Below are 17,926 nucleotides of genomic sequence, written 5' to 3' on the forward strand. Positions count from 1 at the left end.
GGAATTTATAATTGGGAAAATACCATCAAGAAACAGAACACATGAATGTGGGCTCTAGTATGTTCTCCTGGCACCGTGGAGTACTTCAACCACACGGTGGTCCTCACTCTTGGGCATGTGGAAAGAGGTATTCACTCTCTAATACCTGAGGCAGTGGGGGGGGGGGAGATTTGACTTGAAAAACAATTCATAACAAACTATATGAGACATTTTTAGTGTGTGTTCTGGGAACATGTTGAGAAGTTTGCAACTCCTATCATTTTGGCTTTCCCTGAGCCTCAGTGTATTTGAGTGTTGATAAGTGGATCAGTTACGGAGGTGCAATTAATGCACCACTCAGCTGCAATTAATGAATCTTGCTCACTTTAAAGATCTTTATTTCATAATTATTTGGTACAGTGCTAGGTACTGCATATGAAAATCTAGATCTAGATTCTACTACTTAGCAGGTGAAATGTGACTTTAAGTAGATAATGAGTCTCAGTTACTCATCTAAATATGGGAATAATCAAACCTACCTCCCAATATTTTTGTGAGGACCCAGTGAGAGTCCATGGGCAGAGTACATAGCACAGGGACTGTCCCACAGTGGGTCTCTAATAAATGTTACTATTCTCCCTTTACTCTTCTCTCACACTTTAGTGTTGGTATGATTCTGATCACGTATATTTGACTCTGCTGCTGCATAGTCTGTCCATTAGACATATTAGATTTGTTATTTATCTCTAGACCATTCAGAAAAGAGGGTTGGTATTTTGATTGCTCAAGGAAATGTGTCTAGATCAAATTAATTAAGAAATGGCTATGTTGAAATCTTTTTTTACCATTAAAAGAGTAAGAGCAGTACATGACAGAGGAAAAAAAAATCCATGGTTTTGTTTGAAAACCCAAGAAAACATATGGGGAATAGTATTGAAATAGTTTTCCAAGCCACTATGAAACTTCTAGATCATAACCCTTTGCCAAATAACCACTTGGAAAAATATATATTTGTATAATTAAAGCTAAACATACACATACCCTGTTACCCAATACTTTTATTCTTCCGCATATACTCAGTAGATATGAGTACCTGTGTCCACTAGAGGATATGTACAGGAATGTTCATAGCAGCTTTATTCATAATGGCTCCAAACTGAAAACAATCTGTAGGCCCATCACCAGTAGAATGTATATATAGTTTGTGGTATTTTCATATAATAGAATACCCACAAGAAAAAAAGAACAAATTAGTAATATTTATAATATCATGTATGAATCTCATAGATATAATATTGAATGAAAAAGTCAGACATAAGTAGTACATACTGTATGCGATGAATTAAAAGTGGCCACATATTTTTGCAACTATTCTTAACAGGATACAGAGTTTATATGTTCCTTCCTTGAATATCAGTTGCTGTTATGACTTGCTTTGGTCATCGGGATATGAGGTGGGGGGGAGGTACCATTGTATGACTCCTCAACCTGGGTCTCAGAGGCTTGTAGCACTTACCCTCTTAGAACACAGATGTCACATGATGATGCCTAGTCTGTTCTGCTAGACACATACAGCCCAATTAACAGCAAAAACCACTAGGTATTTATTTGAGCCTTGTTAGATCATGAGCCACCAAACTGAGTTGCCACATAACTGTAGCCACATAAGTGACCCCAGCTGAGAAAAGCAGAAGAACTTCCCAGCTGAGCCCAAGCCAAATTGCCGACCCAGAGGATTATGAACAAATAATGGTTGTTTTAAACAATTAAGTTTTGGGGTGGTTTGTTATATAGGAAAGATAACTGATATAGTGTACGATTTTATTCATATGAAGTTCAAAAATAGGATAATCTATAATAATAGAGGTCAGAATAGTAGTTATCTTTGGTGGGACACTGGAAGTGGCATAAGGAGGAAGCCTCCCCAGAAATGCTTTACTTATTGAGCTGGTTAATGGTCACACAAATTGATTCTCTTGGTAAAAATTCATCAAATTGTACAGTTGAGCAATTGAGATTATTGTGCTGTACTATAATACCTTAATTAAAGCATACACACACATACACACACAGAGTGCACATGATCCAGAATCTTGAGAGATACAGGTATGACACTAGATGGATGAATTAACAAACAAGAATGTAGGGACTGGCAGAGTCAGCAAAACACCAGAAACTATAGTCGGACTGTTGAAGATGGAAGCCATTCATTTAAAATATACTTATTACCCACCTACTTTGGACAGACACTCTGCTGGGGATAAACACTTGAATAAAATACAATCTGACCTCGCAAATTACATGTGCTAAGCCAGGCCAGACAAAGACAAAGATGAAAACTAAATGATATTGTTTTACCTCAAATAGTGGGCAACTGAGGACATAAAATGTAATTAAGAACTAGATTATAAATCCCAGCATAGTCTTTGAGAGATAAACTGAATAAATACTGCTTATTAAAGTTCGTATCCATCAACAAACCCACAGAATTATGTCATTTTGTATAATATATATAGTATGTGTTTGTGAGACTTGAAGCTACCACTGAGTTTAGGAATTGTCCAAATTGAAAGTTCTGCTCATCCCTTGGTTAGATCATATTTTAATACTTTTGTCAATGAGCTTGACATTGCAGCATATCAAAGCAGAGAGTGGTTAATCAATTTCATTCACCCTTTATTCACTATCAATTACAATGTTAAGTTTCTAGAAAAATATGACAGTGCACTCAGCTTCCACAAAAGGTAGAATTGTTCAGTGAGCTGGATGAAGGCTGAGAATGAAGCCAACACAGAGGAGAGCAGGCTGTGAGGTAGAGAGGTGGAGTTCTGATGACATTGTTTGAGCCTCCAAATCCAGCTGTACTGAAGTATACAGAATTTTCCTTTATTATATATTTGGCTTTTTGCCACTTGCAGGAACCCTAACCACAAAAGTCAGCTTGACTGTCCTTCCTTCCTCCTGCCCCTTGTTGGCTGCTAAACACTTACTGTCTCTTCCTGGACACAAAACTGTCTAGGGTTATTGTCTTTCTTCCAGGCAATTTCATATAGAGTAAAGGTGTGATAGATGAAGGTAGTGGCTGAAAGACTGGGAAATGGTAACAATGGCAAGATATAGAATTTTTCTTATTTGAAAATATGAAGTCTAATTGCCATCTTGTCAATGACCCAAATGTTGGCACTGGCAGTGTCATAGTGCTTATATATGGATATAACCCTACCACACACATAAATTAAAGATAAAGCTTAGGGTAGGGTGAACAAATAATAAACAACTTTAATACATTTATTTTACCTTTTAACCACTCAATTAATTAACCTATTAACTTCCAATTGTGAATTGTAACCACCTGTACTTTCTTAAGATAATTGGAATCATTGCTATTTATCAAGAGGTGTTCTTTAGTTTATTATGTGTTGCTTGTATAATTAATTTATTACTTTATAGTAGACCATTATATATGTGAGCTTCATGTATTTCAATTCAAGGAAAATTTATGTTAGTCACAAGAAGTGACAAGTGTCAGGAATGACATGGCCCTTATCCTCAGGGAATTTGTAACTTAGAAAGACAGACATATAAACTGGAAATCAGTTAGGACATGGTGTCAGTTTCATGTAGTAGTATTATATATAGTCTATTATCCAAATGTATATGTAAATAAAAGTAGAGAGTTCAAAATTAAGCAGGCGAGGAGAAACTGCTTCTGTCACATGCTGTATTACAATCTCTTTCTTGCTAGTCTTCCAAACTAGAAGGTGAGTCTCCATCATCAGGCTAATGTGTTAATCACCTTGTATTCTAAACCTTTGCACAGTGCCTGGATTAAAAGTGTTTTGCTGAATTGCATTAATATTGTAGCTGTGTCCTTGGTTCATTTAACTTTATAAATACATAGTATATCCATCTCTCTTGACTGCCGGCTGCCTTTCTGTGTTCAGAGGAAACAAGTAGATTCCTAAATCTTGCCTTTTGCTTTTAACATGTGCTGGGCACCAGGCCAAGCAATGGCCAGGTGGACAGGCAGACAGGAGTCTAGAAAGTTTATACCAAAGGTCAAGGAAAGGTGGATGGCCTTGAGTTCAGCCAGGCATGAGAAACATGATGGGCCCAAATTCAAGAAGTCAAGGGTCTGGGCAGGCAGCCAAGGCAGCTCTAGGAACAGAGTCAGAGGAAGGGGGGCTGTGGGAGTAGGTGAATGGGCAACTAATTCTCATGCGAGGCTCCAGTCAAGTTAAGAGCTTACTCCTTTGAGAGTAAAATTAAATCTTAGCAAATGGGAAATGCAGAGGGCTCTTGAGTGAATCCGGCTGACTGTATGGTGAAGCTCCAAGGTGTTCCTTAAGGCACCTCACCCCATATTTTTTCCTACTGACAGGAGCCTCTCACTCATGTGAACAAAGCATTATTCTTTAAATTACTTCTATAAACAGAATTCTAACAAATGAATTCACAAATAGCTACTTCCTGTTTATGTGCATTAAACAAAGTATAAATTTTAGGTCTAAATCCAGTCATAAAGCTGGATACAAAATATATATTCATGCATGTTTATAGGAACACCACACACACATGCTTGCATGCACAGAACTAGAGAGAAAATATCATCAAATCATTATGCTAGAACCTGAAAATATAGAGCAATACGCACTATTACTTTGAATCTTAATTTATGGAAATGAAAATAAGGTTTTTTTTGTCAGGGACACTGAACCTACTTAGCACACTTACATTGTGTGGCTCTGGGTTGGACTGACAAATTTGTAGAAATTGTTTAACATTAATCCTTAGAATTTATAGTTAAGTTCTTTGAACCTGACATTAAATTTCCTGAATCAGTTTCACAATGTGCTATGATGGAGTAACAGGGACTGTGTTTACCCTTCTGCGTTAGACAACTAAAAAAAGGGAAAAAATATGTGAAACAATAGTGTTTAGTTATTTTTAAATAGTCAGTAAAAGTAGTGCCTGGGTGGTTAGTTGGCTGAATCTGACTCTTGATTTCAGCTCAGGTCATGATCTCAGGGTCATGAAATCAAGCCTACATCAGGCTCCATGCTCAGCAGGGAGTCTGCTTGAGATTCTCTCCTCCCTCTGCCCCTCTCCTTCCACGCTCTTTCTCTTTTTCAAATAATAAATACATATTTAAAATAGGTAAAATAGGCAGTACAAGATAGTGATCTCTGAGAGATAAACAAATGAAGGGAACCCTATGATTAACCCAGCTTACTGCTTGGTGAATGTTTCCAGGCTGCAGTGATGTCCTCCCTGAGTTGAGGAGAAAGAGGAGGTCAAGGTGTCCAGAATTCTCAGGGCTAAGTACCAGAGAGGAGAAAGCTACACGGAGAGAGAGACAGAAAATGCTGTGGAGATATGAAAAGGGTACCTTCAAGTCTTTAGCTGAGTACTGGTCAGTATGTATGTGAGAAAAATTCTGAGGCCCTGGAATTAGTGGGAAGACTTAAACAGGACGATATTTGGAGCTCACACAGAACCAAGAGAAATTCATCTTTCCACCACTCAGAGTGGAAAGAGCTCTTAACACATAGGACATCCAGCAGGGTGCTCAGAAAGGCTTTTCCTTAGTTGTGAAGTCAAGCCCTACACTAAATGTTACTGTGGACCTGCCTAACAAAGATTAAAAACAAGCCTGGAAAGGCTCAACCTGTTTCTAAGTAACTTAATTTTCCCACAATAAAGTTTAAGAATATTTACCTACCATATGACCTAGTCATTTTATTCCCCATTTACACAAGACAAAAGAAAGCGTATTTCTACATGAATATTTGTATACATTTGTTCATAGCAGCTTCACTTATGAAACTGGAAACAACCCATGGGCTTATCAGTAGGTAAATAGTTAAACTGTGGTATATCCAGGTAATGGAACACTACTGTAAAAGGGACAAAATGTTGATATACAGAACAGTATGATGAATCTCAAAATCATTATGCTGAAGAAGCTAGACAGAAAGGAGTACACATATAATCCTGCATTATTCCATTTACATAAATTCTAAGATGCAGACACATTTTCAGTGATAGAAAATAGATCAGTAATTCTTTGAGCATGGGGATAGAAGGAAAAATGAATTACAGAGGGTCACAAGGAAACGTTTGAGGGGTGATGGAAATGTCTGTTCTTTTGATTGTAGTGATGGTTTTATGGGTATATATATGCCAAAGCTCATCAAATTGTAATACTTTAAATATGGGCAGTTGATTCTGTGTCAGTTATCCTTTAATAAAGTTGTAAAGAGGGAAGGAAAGAAGGAAGGAAGAAAGGGAGGGAGGAAGAAGAAAAAGAGGGAGCATTGAACATCTCTGTATTTGATATGTGTCTCTTTTGCCATGGGCCTGCTCAGCTGATGGGGTTTCCTATTTACCAAGGGCAGGTTTAGATCCAGGTTGAATTCCATAGAGTGTTCTGCTTGGTTTGTTGTGGCTATTGGGACATTGGCATCTAAAAGCAGCTCTGGCTGGCCATTGGAGCCATAAAGAGGCTATGACTGCCTTGGATTTATGCCTCTGGCTTCTTCCAGAGAAGCCATATAAGACTGTGGCAGCTGAACATTTGAGCACAAGCCCTCATTGCTGCAGATTTCTCTGGGAAATTACAGCATAGATGGCAATCCTTGAATTTTGGATAATTCTCTCTCTCTTTTTTTTTTTTTTTTTTTGGTCTAAAAGTTTTCACAGTTAAAAATCAGCTGCACAGAGAGAGGGAAAAACATTTTGTTGTGTGACTTTCTAAAGGACTTGAAAGAGAATGTAAGATTTTGGAAACATCTAAACTTAGATGAACATTTGTGAAAGGAGAATAAAGTCCTGGTTTTTGCATTCCAGAAAGTGTGTCTAGACCACCATGAGAATCTTTGTTGGAAAGCAGTATTTCTGGCCCGCAGTATCCTTCTATCAAAATAAATACGTCTTCAGCAAGGAATATTCCTCATTTTCCTCTCCATAGGCTGGATGCCCTCCCATTACCGAGCTTCCAGAACACAGCAAGAAACAGAAGGCTCTTAATCTCTCTTCTAAAGTAAATTTGAATTATCTATCATTATCGAAGTGATTATATACTTTTTCAAATGGAAGTTTTATAGACTAATAGTTCCTAGGTTAGTGGTTTTTAAATGAAGTTGATTAAAATATTTAAAAGAACAGGAAACCGTTTGAAAAGTGCAAGCCTAAAAAATATTGCCTGAATTCCTGATGTTACTTTTTTTTTGGGGGGGGGGAGACTAATTTGGGGAGAGAAAAACCGGGAAAATAACATTTGAGAGAGTGTTTGGGATTGAGGAAATAGAAATGACTATTCTTCTTTAAATCACTTTTCCATAATATCTATTAGTTTTACTAGTATATTAATTGGCCCTGGTCCTAGGAATGAAAAAACTCTAATATATATATATATATATATATATATATATATATATATATATATATAACAAAATTGTTTAAAAATTGCAAGCTTTCCGTTAAAGTCAAATGAACAAACTTAAGCTTTTAATGGGCAAATGCTCTTCTCCACCTTCCTCCTGTCTCTTCCTCCTGTTATGTGGTGATCACTCCCTTCCTAAAGCTATCCATCCCTTTATTTGAATGATTCTGGATTCTTTTGGTTTCAAACTCTACTATTGTGAGTCACTGGTGGTTCTTCCTTTCCCACACAACCATACGTACCATCCTACAGTCTCTCTTTAGATCTCATGGTTTCTAAATCTCTACCTTTAGTTCTAATCTTCATCCTGACTAGATATCTTCATTTGCAATTGCCTTTCAATACCTCTTACATATGTCACCAGCACCTCACACCTCCAAAGTACAAAATGTGCCTGCGTTTCCTGCTGTGTTCCTCAACTTGAGTTTCCTACTTGATTAGCAGTATTAATTGCTTCCGAGTCATTCTATCAAGAAGTACTGGCACCTCCCTTTACTTCCCACATCCATTATTTATCAAGGAGTATTTATTTTGGTCAATGTGCGGAAGTCTTTAAAATCTCTCTGTGTTTGTGCCTTCTGGTGCTTGCATGATTCGAGTTCTAACATTTCCTTACCTGGATGAACTATTGTCCTCCCTACTTTTTCTGCCTGCTAACATACTTTCGCCTATTCCTGAAATCCTTCACACTGCTGCTTGAGTTTTCTTATTAAACTTTAGCTTGGTTTTTGTAGCTCATTCATTTCCAAACCGCAATACCTCAGGATTGCCTGTGGAATTAGGCCCAACTCCTTTGTCAAGCGTTCAAAGCTCTCCTCAATCTGATAATCCCTTCATCCTAGTTTACTCCAAAGCCAACCTTTCATGCATCCCTTATACATTTTCACTATTCAGCACCTTTCCATAGATTTTTCCTTTTCCTTGTGAGGCTTCTTTCCTAGCACCTGTTAAAAACCAAGCCATTTTTGAAATTATGCAGAGATGCTTGTTTCTAGTGAAGACTAATTACATTGAATCAGTTCTTGCTTCTCCTGAGAGAGCCCTTTGCTTACCCATCTGTTCTAGCACTCATGCTGTACTTGGTGTGGGATACATTTGGCTCCACAGCTGGCCTCTATGTTCCTAGAAAGTAGACACTGTCTTACTTATCTTTGTACCTCTGGTAATGCTTAGCACACTGCCTTGCATAGAAAAGCAAAGTTCACCATGCCACTGTTAGTTATGCGCAGTACACAAAGCAGAGGAGCACCCATGCTATTTATCCTCTTGTGCTAAAGGTACTTAGATCCTTGCATAAGTATGTCTCAGGTACATAGGGGATTTGTGTATAAAAGCCCCTGGATACTAACTGTTGACTATACCAGGTTTAGATCATATGCCCATCTGTGGACTGGGGTCAAGGTCAACCTCAGTGTATCCTGAGAAGGGGAGATTTTCCCAGGAGAAAGTCAGGGTCCTATTAAAGGCAGAAAGGGAGGTGGATCCTGGACAGGAAAAAATAATAGAGGCATATTATAACTTCTTAATTATAGACTCTCATAATTCAAAACATGATAATTTAGTAAAGGACTACATTTTAATAATATTAATAGAGAAAATGTTTACTTAAAAATAGTACCATAAGAAAAATTACAAACATATTTTTTAGTCTATGCAACAGAAGAAACTTTAAAAAATAACACTAATAAATTATCTTCAGTCATTAAGACATTAATTCATTCATTCACTTTAGAGATTCCTTTTGAGTGTTTAGCTACATTGTGCTAAATGGTACAGGTACAAACTCTCTAAGATTAGGTTACAGATTCCTGAGTTGACATCAGTCTCATACACTTTAAGTTGTTGAAGTAAAAACTCTATGTGATAATGTGGAAGAATTTCACTTATGTCTTATCCCACAGAGTAGCGCAACTTAATTTCTTTAAAAAGTGTTTTGTAAAAAGGCATCTTGTAACTTAAGGTTTTTAATTGATTCATCCTGGCTTTGCTTTTAGTTAAGCCAAATTAGTAATTTGACCAAATGGTGCATTTCACCAGTTTCTTACGCCTGAAGAGTTTGAGATGACCATATAAGGAGGCAAAAATTCTTATATCATTTGTATTTCTTTCATTATGAATAAACTTTGATAGACATGATACCTTCTAATGTAACTGAACTGATCTTTTTGATGATCAGTCTCTAATGTGTACCAAGTCCTTTTATTTTTGAACCAGTTATGCTGAAACAAAGGCAGTCTTTCTTGTTTCAATTATATTGAATATTCACATTATTTGTTAAAGGAGGATTATGTAACATTTAAATGAAGGCTCCAATCCATAAAATACCTGTCACAGATGAAAAACATGTACGTGGATAGGCATAATGCATTCATTTAGAGGCTATGGATCCGCTATCCCTCAAGGAATGTTATAAATCCACGTGGTGTCCCTGGGCGTCGGGGTTGGCCACAGCATCTGTAGCTGTAGAAGCCAATGTGGCCTAGGAGCTCCCCGCTGGCTGCACATCTGAACAGCTTCAAGAGTACAAGTTTCCCCATCAAAGGTTTGGAATAAATTACACTAAAAAATTGGCTCCAGAAAGAGTTATTTTGGATAGGACAAGGTGAAGCTCTCCTGAGGTGTGTTAAATGAATCCCTTCTGTGCAGTGGGTGTCTGTGGGAGAGTTGATGGGGGTGGTTAAAGGCTGTGGGGGAAGTGGGAAAATCCAACTCCCCCACCCCCAACCCCCTCACACACACTTGGCTCCAGAAAAGCCAAATCTACTGACTGGACAAGGGTTTGAAAATTCAGTTTCTTAATAAATGGCTTTATAACTTAATAGGAACACGAATCTTATAAACTAGTAATCTTTTTTACTGATACTCATTTTCAAAAGAATGTCTTTTCCCTTCAGTGGAGTGCTAGAGCCAGTTTGTCCCGGCTTATGAGAGCTGATCGTTAAGTTTTTAGGAATTTTGTGAGCCACTTGTTAAATACAGCTGCTATTAAAAATGAAACGATATAAACTTAGAATTGCATGAGTTATATTAAAAACAAAGGTAATGAATACCCCCAACTTTCCACTTTTAAGTTATTCTACTACATTTTAACATGATCCGTGGTCCTGAGGTTATTTACATCTATCATACCTGTATGGTGGACAGATTATATAATGCTGTGCTCCTTCCTATCTCCTCATGATCCCACGTTCAGTGACATCACATGATAGTTTGAAATCTGCATGATGGGAATATTTACATTACAGAAATTGGCTACAAATCATGGCTTGATTTATCATTTTGTCGATTATCTAGATGTAAGCAAGTGATGGAGAAAATATTAATAACATTAGTGATAATAAATTTAAATGTGTTTTATGCTTATATTCGTTACATTGTGGATAGCCCTCCAAATTAAGGAAGTATCTTCTGGTATTTAGAAACTATTATCTGGGGACGCCTGGGTGGCTCAGTGGTTGAGCGTCTGCCTTTGGCTCAGGGCATGATCCTGGAGACCCAGGATTGAATCCCACATCGGGCTCCCTGCATGGAGCCTGCTTCTCCCTCTGCCTGTGTCTCTGCCTCTCTCTCTGTGACTCTCATGAATAAATAAATAAAAATCTTAAAAAAAAAGGAAACTATTGTTGATTCAGCAAAGAAGTGGCTTACATCGTCAATAAACAAGTACTGTTCTGATTTATGTCTTTGTTGTTTATTACTTTTTAATATGAATGAAAATATTAACCAGTATTCACATGGTACTTATACTTGTTTGATCATTGTAACCATAGGTAGTTAAGGAGACAATAGTAAGATAAAAATCAAGGAAAGCATTCTGTGAGAAACCAACTGATTATATAGAATTTCTAATACAGAGCCTTGATATTTTATATATTTCTATATAAATATTTTATTTATATATTATAGCCATTCTTTATTATCAGTAAATTTATATTAAGCGTATGCATGTATTTATGTATACATTTTTTTTTCTAGAGAGCTGATGGTTAAACTTTTACTAGCATATCACTGCCCATAAGTAGTTTCCTACTCTTACTTAGAATTTGCCCTATTTTTCCAGAGCCAAAGTCTCTTCTGCGTTAGATACTAGAGGAGGATCTATGGCAGAAAGGTACTTTGCCCCCTTGATATGGGCCCTCCCAACCCCAAATTAACTGGAGATTTGCCAGGAGAGAAAAAAAGTCATATCTCCCCCAGGCCCTAAATGTGAACCTGATTCATTAAAAAACTACATGTGAAAAAGAAACAAACAAAATCCCATGGCATTCTTTTTCTCTAGTACTCTGAACCCATGGAGCCATGTTCCATATCCCAGTACATGCTTCAGACCCTCTTTAGTTTGCTAACCTATTATACCTCCTTCGTTGTATGCTTTCCCACTCCCAGCCTAATGGTCTGGTATCTCCTGGTCCTCAACATGTGAGCTGGACTCTACCACCACCAATCCCCACCCCACCATTCAGGAGAGAATCTGGAAGCCTATTGGTGGGCATTGGTGCTTTCAGAGGCAGGTGTTCTTGGACTCCATTTGATCTCTGGCTTTGCCAGGGACATTGGCAGGGAAAGGAGATACATGGTAGGTGGCCACATAATAGCTGAGATCCTAGCTTGTAACCCATTTGAGGTGCCCCTTGGGTTAATCTAAGAGGGTAGAACTTGGTGTTTAGAGGAAAATTGGGCTTAATATTTTATACTTTCAGGGCATGTTTTCCAGTATTCTGACTTTACAAAATGGTCTGTCTCATCCTGATTGCAGTATCCTCCTAAAAGCTGCACAGTGGGAAGACTGCCTGGGCCAATGGGAAAGACTGTGAGTCAGGGGACCTGGTTCTTATCTCACTTCTGGTACTGATGAGCACTTTGGCCTTAGACAGGTTATTTTACTTTTCTGGAACTTGGCTCTCTATCAAATGATCTACAGCTTCCAGTAGTAGAGATCCCTTCTAACTCTGTCATTCTATAACTCTTTGTCTTTTGTTTTACAGTTAGAGTAAAAGAAGCACACATCTTTGGTCAAAAAGTCAAGGGCAGAGTCTAGCATATTGGTCATATCAATTCTTTGAATACGGATCTCAAATCCTTTATGGCAGTAGGCATAAATCATAAATAATTCCAGGCTACTACTCCCAGATTTCTTAGAAGGATCAGAGCACTGACATTCTTTGGCAGATGAAAAAAGAAATTCAATTATCTGGAATGCAAAGAAAAAAAGAATATTCTCTCTTGTTGAAAATCTTTCTGAAGGCCAGTAGCAGTTTTTCTTGCTTTTGTTAGAAAAGAGAACACAGCAGTATTTCTTCCATTATCATGGCTCTGTTCTGCTTCAGGATTAAAATTCTGAATATGTATGATCATTATACGTTCAGTATCATGTGCTCTGCCTATAGAAGATTTAAGAGATTGGCCTAAATATATACTATCTTAGGTGTACATGGAGGTATTTTTATCAATTATTATCTGTGGTCTCTGTGAGTTATTTAAAATTTATGATGACAAAAAATTTTAAATATTTTTTTGGAAGGTGGTGGTGGTTAGTGTTCCATTTCATTGAGTTCTGGTTAATTAAGACTCTGAGATGTTTAAAGAATTCATAAACATAAAACATTTGTACTGTGTCCTAAGTATCAAAGACCACAGTTGTTATTTAACAAGACAGTTGCGCTCATAAGCAAATGTTTTCAGATTCTGAGATAGAAGAAACAATGTGCCTCATCAGCCTGACCCTCCCTGTGGAGGAGCAGCTCCCCCTCTGACATAGCAACTTCTTCAATATAGGACCTTGAGGTGGTCCTGGCTTTATTCTATTTAATTAAAAGTGCACGTTTGAGCACTTCTCTCTACAGTCTTAGACCCCAATGAACTTGCATTCTGGTGTTCAGGTAGAAGACATATTCCCCACCCAGACCGTGACCAATTTCCATAGCAATGGAAGAGAAAGGGGGGAGGAGGGGGGAGTGAAAAAGATGACAAAGAAAAAAAGAAAGAGGAAAAGAGATAGAAAAAGAAGGTATGATTAGTCATGAGGAGCTTTTGCTTAATTTTAAGTTGGAGAAGAGAATTCATACCTCACAAACAAGGACGCTTCCACTCCACTTTTGGAGTAGCCAAGGTGGAGCTTTTTCTCTCATGGGAGTCATAGGCTCTGGGTGTCAACACTGTGGCATATAGTTCATCCACTGAGCTCCTTTGACTCAAGATTTTCCCGTTCGTTGTCAAAAGTATGTCCTAAAACTCTGTTACTATTACAACACTGTTTTGGTCATGCAGGGATTAGTGTCTAAAAAGAAAGTAGAGTTTAAGCATTGAGCTACTTACCTGAAATAATTCAGAGTTAAACAGATTTCTTGATGACCCTGGATGTTGGTGACTTTTTATGTATTCTTAGGTAAGAAATGAAGCTGTAGGTTTCATTCCTGGCCAAGTAAGTAACCAACCAAAGAAACCAAATCTCTCTCACTACACTCCCATCTCCATAGCTACATTCCTGTCAAATGCAAAACATTTTTTCCCCTGATATTGATCTCTTGATACAGCCATGCCCTGATTATTTCTTTGTGGCTTACTCATTTCATCAATTATCCAGATAGCTTAATGACTTCTCTTGCCTACCTGTTAGCATCTTTACCAATAATGAGAGAAGAAGGTCTCAGATAAATTTATTTGGCTATATTTTAGCACTTCCTGAATTCGTTTTAATGGAGAGAAGGTTGAAACTATGAATAAAATAAAGATCTTACATTATTCTTGCATTTCATTTGCTTATGTCAGCTCTAATTCATGTTTCTATGGGTATTTGAAAAGTTATTTTCACTTCTGTATTTTTAGATTTCAAGACCAGTTCTGTCAAATGGCAAAGACCCACCCTTGCAAGGTGGTGGTGGTGCTGTTGATGTGCTGTGCCTCTTCTGGCTTCATTCTAGGTAAATAAATCAATAATAACTCTTTTGAGCCTTTCACTTTTATTTTCACTGTGAAAAAGTTTAGGTAGAAATATATCTGTCTATCTGTATCATGCGTATTTTTGTGTGTGTGTGTGAAAAGGGTAATGGAATACAGAATGCCACACATGGGTTATTCCCACTATGAATTAGTCTCTTTTATCTGTCTCTGACCAAAACAGATGTTGGCAGCCTTTCTATTCCAGCTCTCTAAGTCAGGCTAAGACTATCAGTTCCGCTTAGGAAAGCTGTAGGGAAATGATTTAACTCTTTCAATAGACCCTTACTAGCTTTTCCCTTGGTTCCTTTTGATTATAAACTACAAACAAAATTAGAATGCATCTCTATGCAACAATAAAAGGAAAATAGCAATATTAAAAATACATCAATATGACTCTAGAGGGAAGTGAATTTTTATTCAAGGACTTTCAAGAATTCTGACACTGAAAAGACATCTTTGCTTGAGGAGGCAGCTGAATGTGTTTCCAACTTATAGTCAACGTTCATTTGCATAGAATACCAAAAGAGCCATTTTTTTTTAAATTCAGAAAAAAAGAGTATCTATTAGAACGCGGCAGCATGCATCCTGTAAGGATTCTACACTTTTCTGTAAAAACTGACCATTTAGAAAAGTAATTCTGTGATTAGTGCCACAATAAAGCTCTTATACCAGGATTCTGCAACAAAATGTAAATTAAAGGAATGTGAGAAAGGGAGACACTGCAAGGGAAAGAAAGGATCAAAGGGTGAGGAAGGAAGGGGAGATTATTAGAAAAAAAATGTTTAAGAAACACATAGTATATCAAAAATATATCAAGGAAAGAAACGGTCTTGTAAGATTTAGGGGGTGAAAACATTTTTGGTAAGTTACTAAATAAGGGCTCTAAACATTTTCCCCAATCATGCAAAGGAAAGAGGAAGAGGCAATGACTCCTTAGACTCTAAGTAGTTTCTTATTCTTGATCCCATTTAATATTCACAATTATCCTACGAAGTGGGTATTTCTGTCAGTGCTTTGTCATGCAGTACACATGCCAGGGCACCTGTGCATTAGACTCCCAGGCAATTAGTTTTGTGGAATAATGCCACTGTTGGCACACTCCCTCCCTCTTCTAACCCTTCCAGGAATATTGGAAATATAGGTAGGGAAGAGGCTCTGCCTATCTTACATGAACACTTCCAACAAAATCATTAAGGATACAAGAAGGATAACTAAAGATGCACTTAATCGCCATTTATCAATAAATGACATCTGGAAACTCAAATTCTCCCGCCAAAGTAAAAGCCCAAGATTTGTTGATGTACTTCCCACCTTCCGGGAGCTATGTTAAACGCTTCACATATATTACCTAAATTAATCCTTCAGCAGCCTACAAGGTAGGTGCTGTATTTTTTTTCTCATTTTCAGAAACTGAGGCTAAAGCAGTTGCTAGTTCTCTGATAGCACACAGCCAGTAAGTGGCAAAGACTGGTATTTTTTTATTCCAGAGCTGAAATACCTACCTAACCACTTCATTTGAAAATTCAGCTCTGTTGGGTTTTGTCCTTCATTTCTTTCACAGCCATGAAAGCCACGGAGTAGGCCCTCTGTTTCCTTTCTCCATGAACCTCATCACAAAACCTTGAGGTGGCTCTCTTCCGCCATAGCAACTGCCGCCAGCAGGCATGCCATGTGACGCAAGGAGCATCACAGAGAAGTATTTCTTGAGATGCACAGCATTTCCTGCTTTTGATGGCCTAACTGTGAATTGCTGATCACAAAAGGCCTAAAACCAGAGACATTAAACATCAGAGGCAGCCACAGATGGCAGGAGTCTACCCGTTTGCCCAGGTCACATGATGTGCATGATTTCAAAGCCCATGTGCTTTCTCTATGCCACATAAAAAAGTAAGGACTCAACCAGAGGTAGGATAAGGACTTCTGACTCCCACACCCACCCCACCTTGTTCTCTATGATATGACTAGGAAACAAAAATTGAAATATCTTTAGGTGCATGGGGAGGGAAGGAGTGAGGAGTGTTCTAGATTCTCAAGCAAGAGCTCATCATGTGCTTCTAAGAGTACAGAGGAGGTTGGGTGAATCTGTAAGGAGTTACAGCCGCATTAATCTCCGTATGGTGAGTACCATGCTGGTGGCTCAGTTCTACAATGATGAGCTCTTATTACATATTCATTACACAGATTGCTTTATATTTCTTATTAGCCATTAAAATGGACAAAAGTAATGGAAATCATTGTGGGATAGCCCTTGGGTTACTTTCAGTAAAGAAATACCTTCTTAGCTGGGAAAAAAAGGGGTTAGGGGTGTGAGATTGATATGGGGAAGGCAGAACTGGAGAGACAGAGGCTAATCTATATATCTGGAGTGGAAGCTAATTAGTCACAGTGACCAGAATTTGGGTCAGGGTAGGATCAAGTTTTGTAATTTATAAAATAGATCAATTCTTTGTCCTCCTTCCATTGTACTGAAGGGTAGGGGTGTTCATTTGGTCCAACAGGTTTTGGAGCTGCTCTGGTCTTTCAGTCAGTGAGAATCTGTTTCATGAGGTGACAGTCCTGCCTACTCTCTTTTGAACAGGCCACCTGTTCAACACAGCTGTGTTGGCCCTACAGGCAGTTTGGATAACATCTGTTCTACAGAGTGCAATGACATACTTCCATGTAGTTTGGAAGTTGTCACGGAGCAAACTGTTGCACATTTGTCACTAGACTGTTCTTTCTGTGTAGTCCTCACTTATTTTCTGTGGCTGACAACAAAGAAAGTATCATGTGTCTACAGAACAGCCACTTCCTGGTGACTGTACTAAAATTCAGATTTCTTGTTGACAACTTTTTCCCCCAGAATTGCTCCATCTCCATTCCACAAAGAAGCACCCGCCCTGTTCTAGGAGCTGAGGATAGAGTAGTGAATGATCCCTGCTTTCACCAAATTTGCATTCCAGTGGAGGAGACAGACCATGAACGCAACAATATTCAAAGCAAAATAGAGGATTGTTCTAGGGGACCCTTGGAGAGCTTTAGATGGTTGGTCAGGGAAGGCTCTCTGAGGAGCTAATACTTAGGCTGAGATCAAAGAATGACAAGACAGAGCTGGACAGAAGACCTGGTAGTGCCTTGTGGGCAAAGAGAAGAACAAAGGCAAAATCCTAAGAGGAGAAGATCGTGGCAGGTTCCTGGAACAGAGGGAATGTGGATCCCGTGAATATGGTGGAGAGAGGTAGGAAATGAGATCAAAGAGGTAGACAGACCACAGATGGTTTTTATATTGGAAGCTTCTAGGAAGGAGTTTGGGTTTTGTTCTAAGTATCTGGAGAAACCCCTGGAGATATTTGAGTGCAGGAATAACATGATCTGATTAATATTTTAAGAAGGGTGCTATAGCTATTGCTGTATGGACAGGACAAGGATGGGAATAGGGGACTAGCTGGAGGTGCTTCCGGAGAGACGATGGGGGCTGGGACCAGGGCAGTAGCAGGACGCAGATTTGAGATCAAGGATACCAGGTACATATTGAAGATACGGAGATGGGAAGAGTGGGAAAGGTCACCTTCAGAGAGGGGGTGC

General features: G+C 38.3%; 1 protein-coding gene across 16 annotated transcripts in view; it reads left to right on the plus strand.

The window, feature by feature from the left end:
* The window catches only part of LOC144303841 (eukaryotic translation initiation factor 1-like), a 140,929-nt gene that overhangs the window by 63,422 nt on the left and 59,581 nt on the right, over positions 1-17,926 (plus strand). For 8 of the 16 annotated variants that reach the window (XR_013370818.1, XR_013370821.1, XR_013370819.1 and 5 more), the window contains exons 4-5: positions 3,653-3,740; positions 14,249-14,343. Coding sequence is in view for 1 of the 16 variants with exons in the window: in XM_077882253.1 (XP_077738379.1) it covers positions 16,235-16,249 (15 nt within the window). In the remaining 15 variants the exon portion in view is untranslated. Of the gene's footprint in view, positions 1-3,652; positions 3,741-12,122; positions 12,234-14,248; positions 14,344-16,219; positions 16,250-17,926 lie in introns of those variants that run through there. The other 8 variants (XR_013370823.1, XR_013370826.1, XR_013370827.1 and 5 more) reach the window with 3 other exon arrangements.

Source organism: Canis aureus, chromosome 33, assembly GCF_053574225.1.
Source record: "Canis aureus isolate CA01 chromosome 33, VMU_Caureus_v.1.0, whole genome shotgun sequence".
In the NCBI taxonomy this organism is placed as follows: Eukaryota; Metazoa; Chordata; class Mammalia; order Carnivora; family Canidae; genus Canis; species Canis aureus.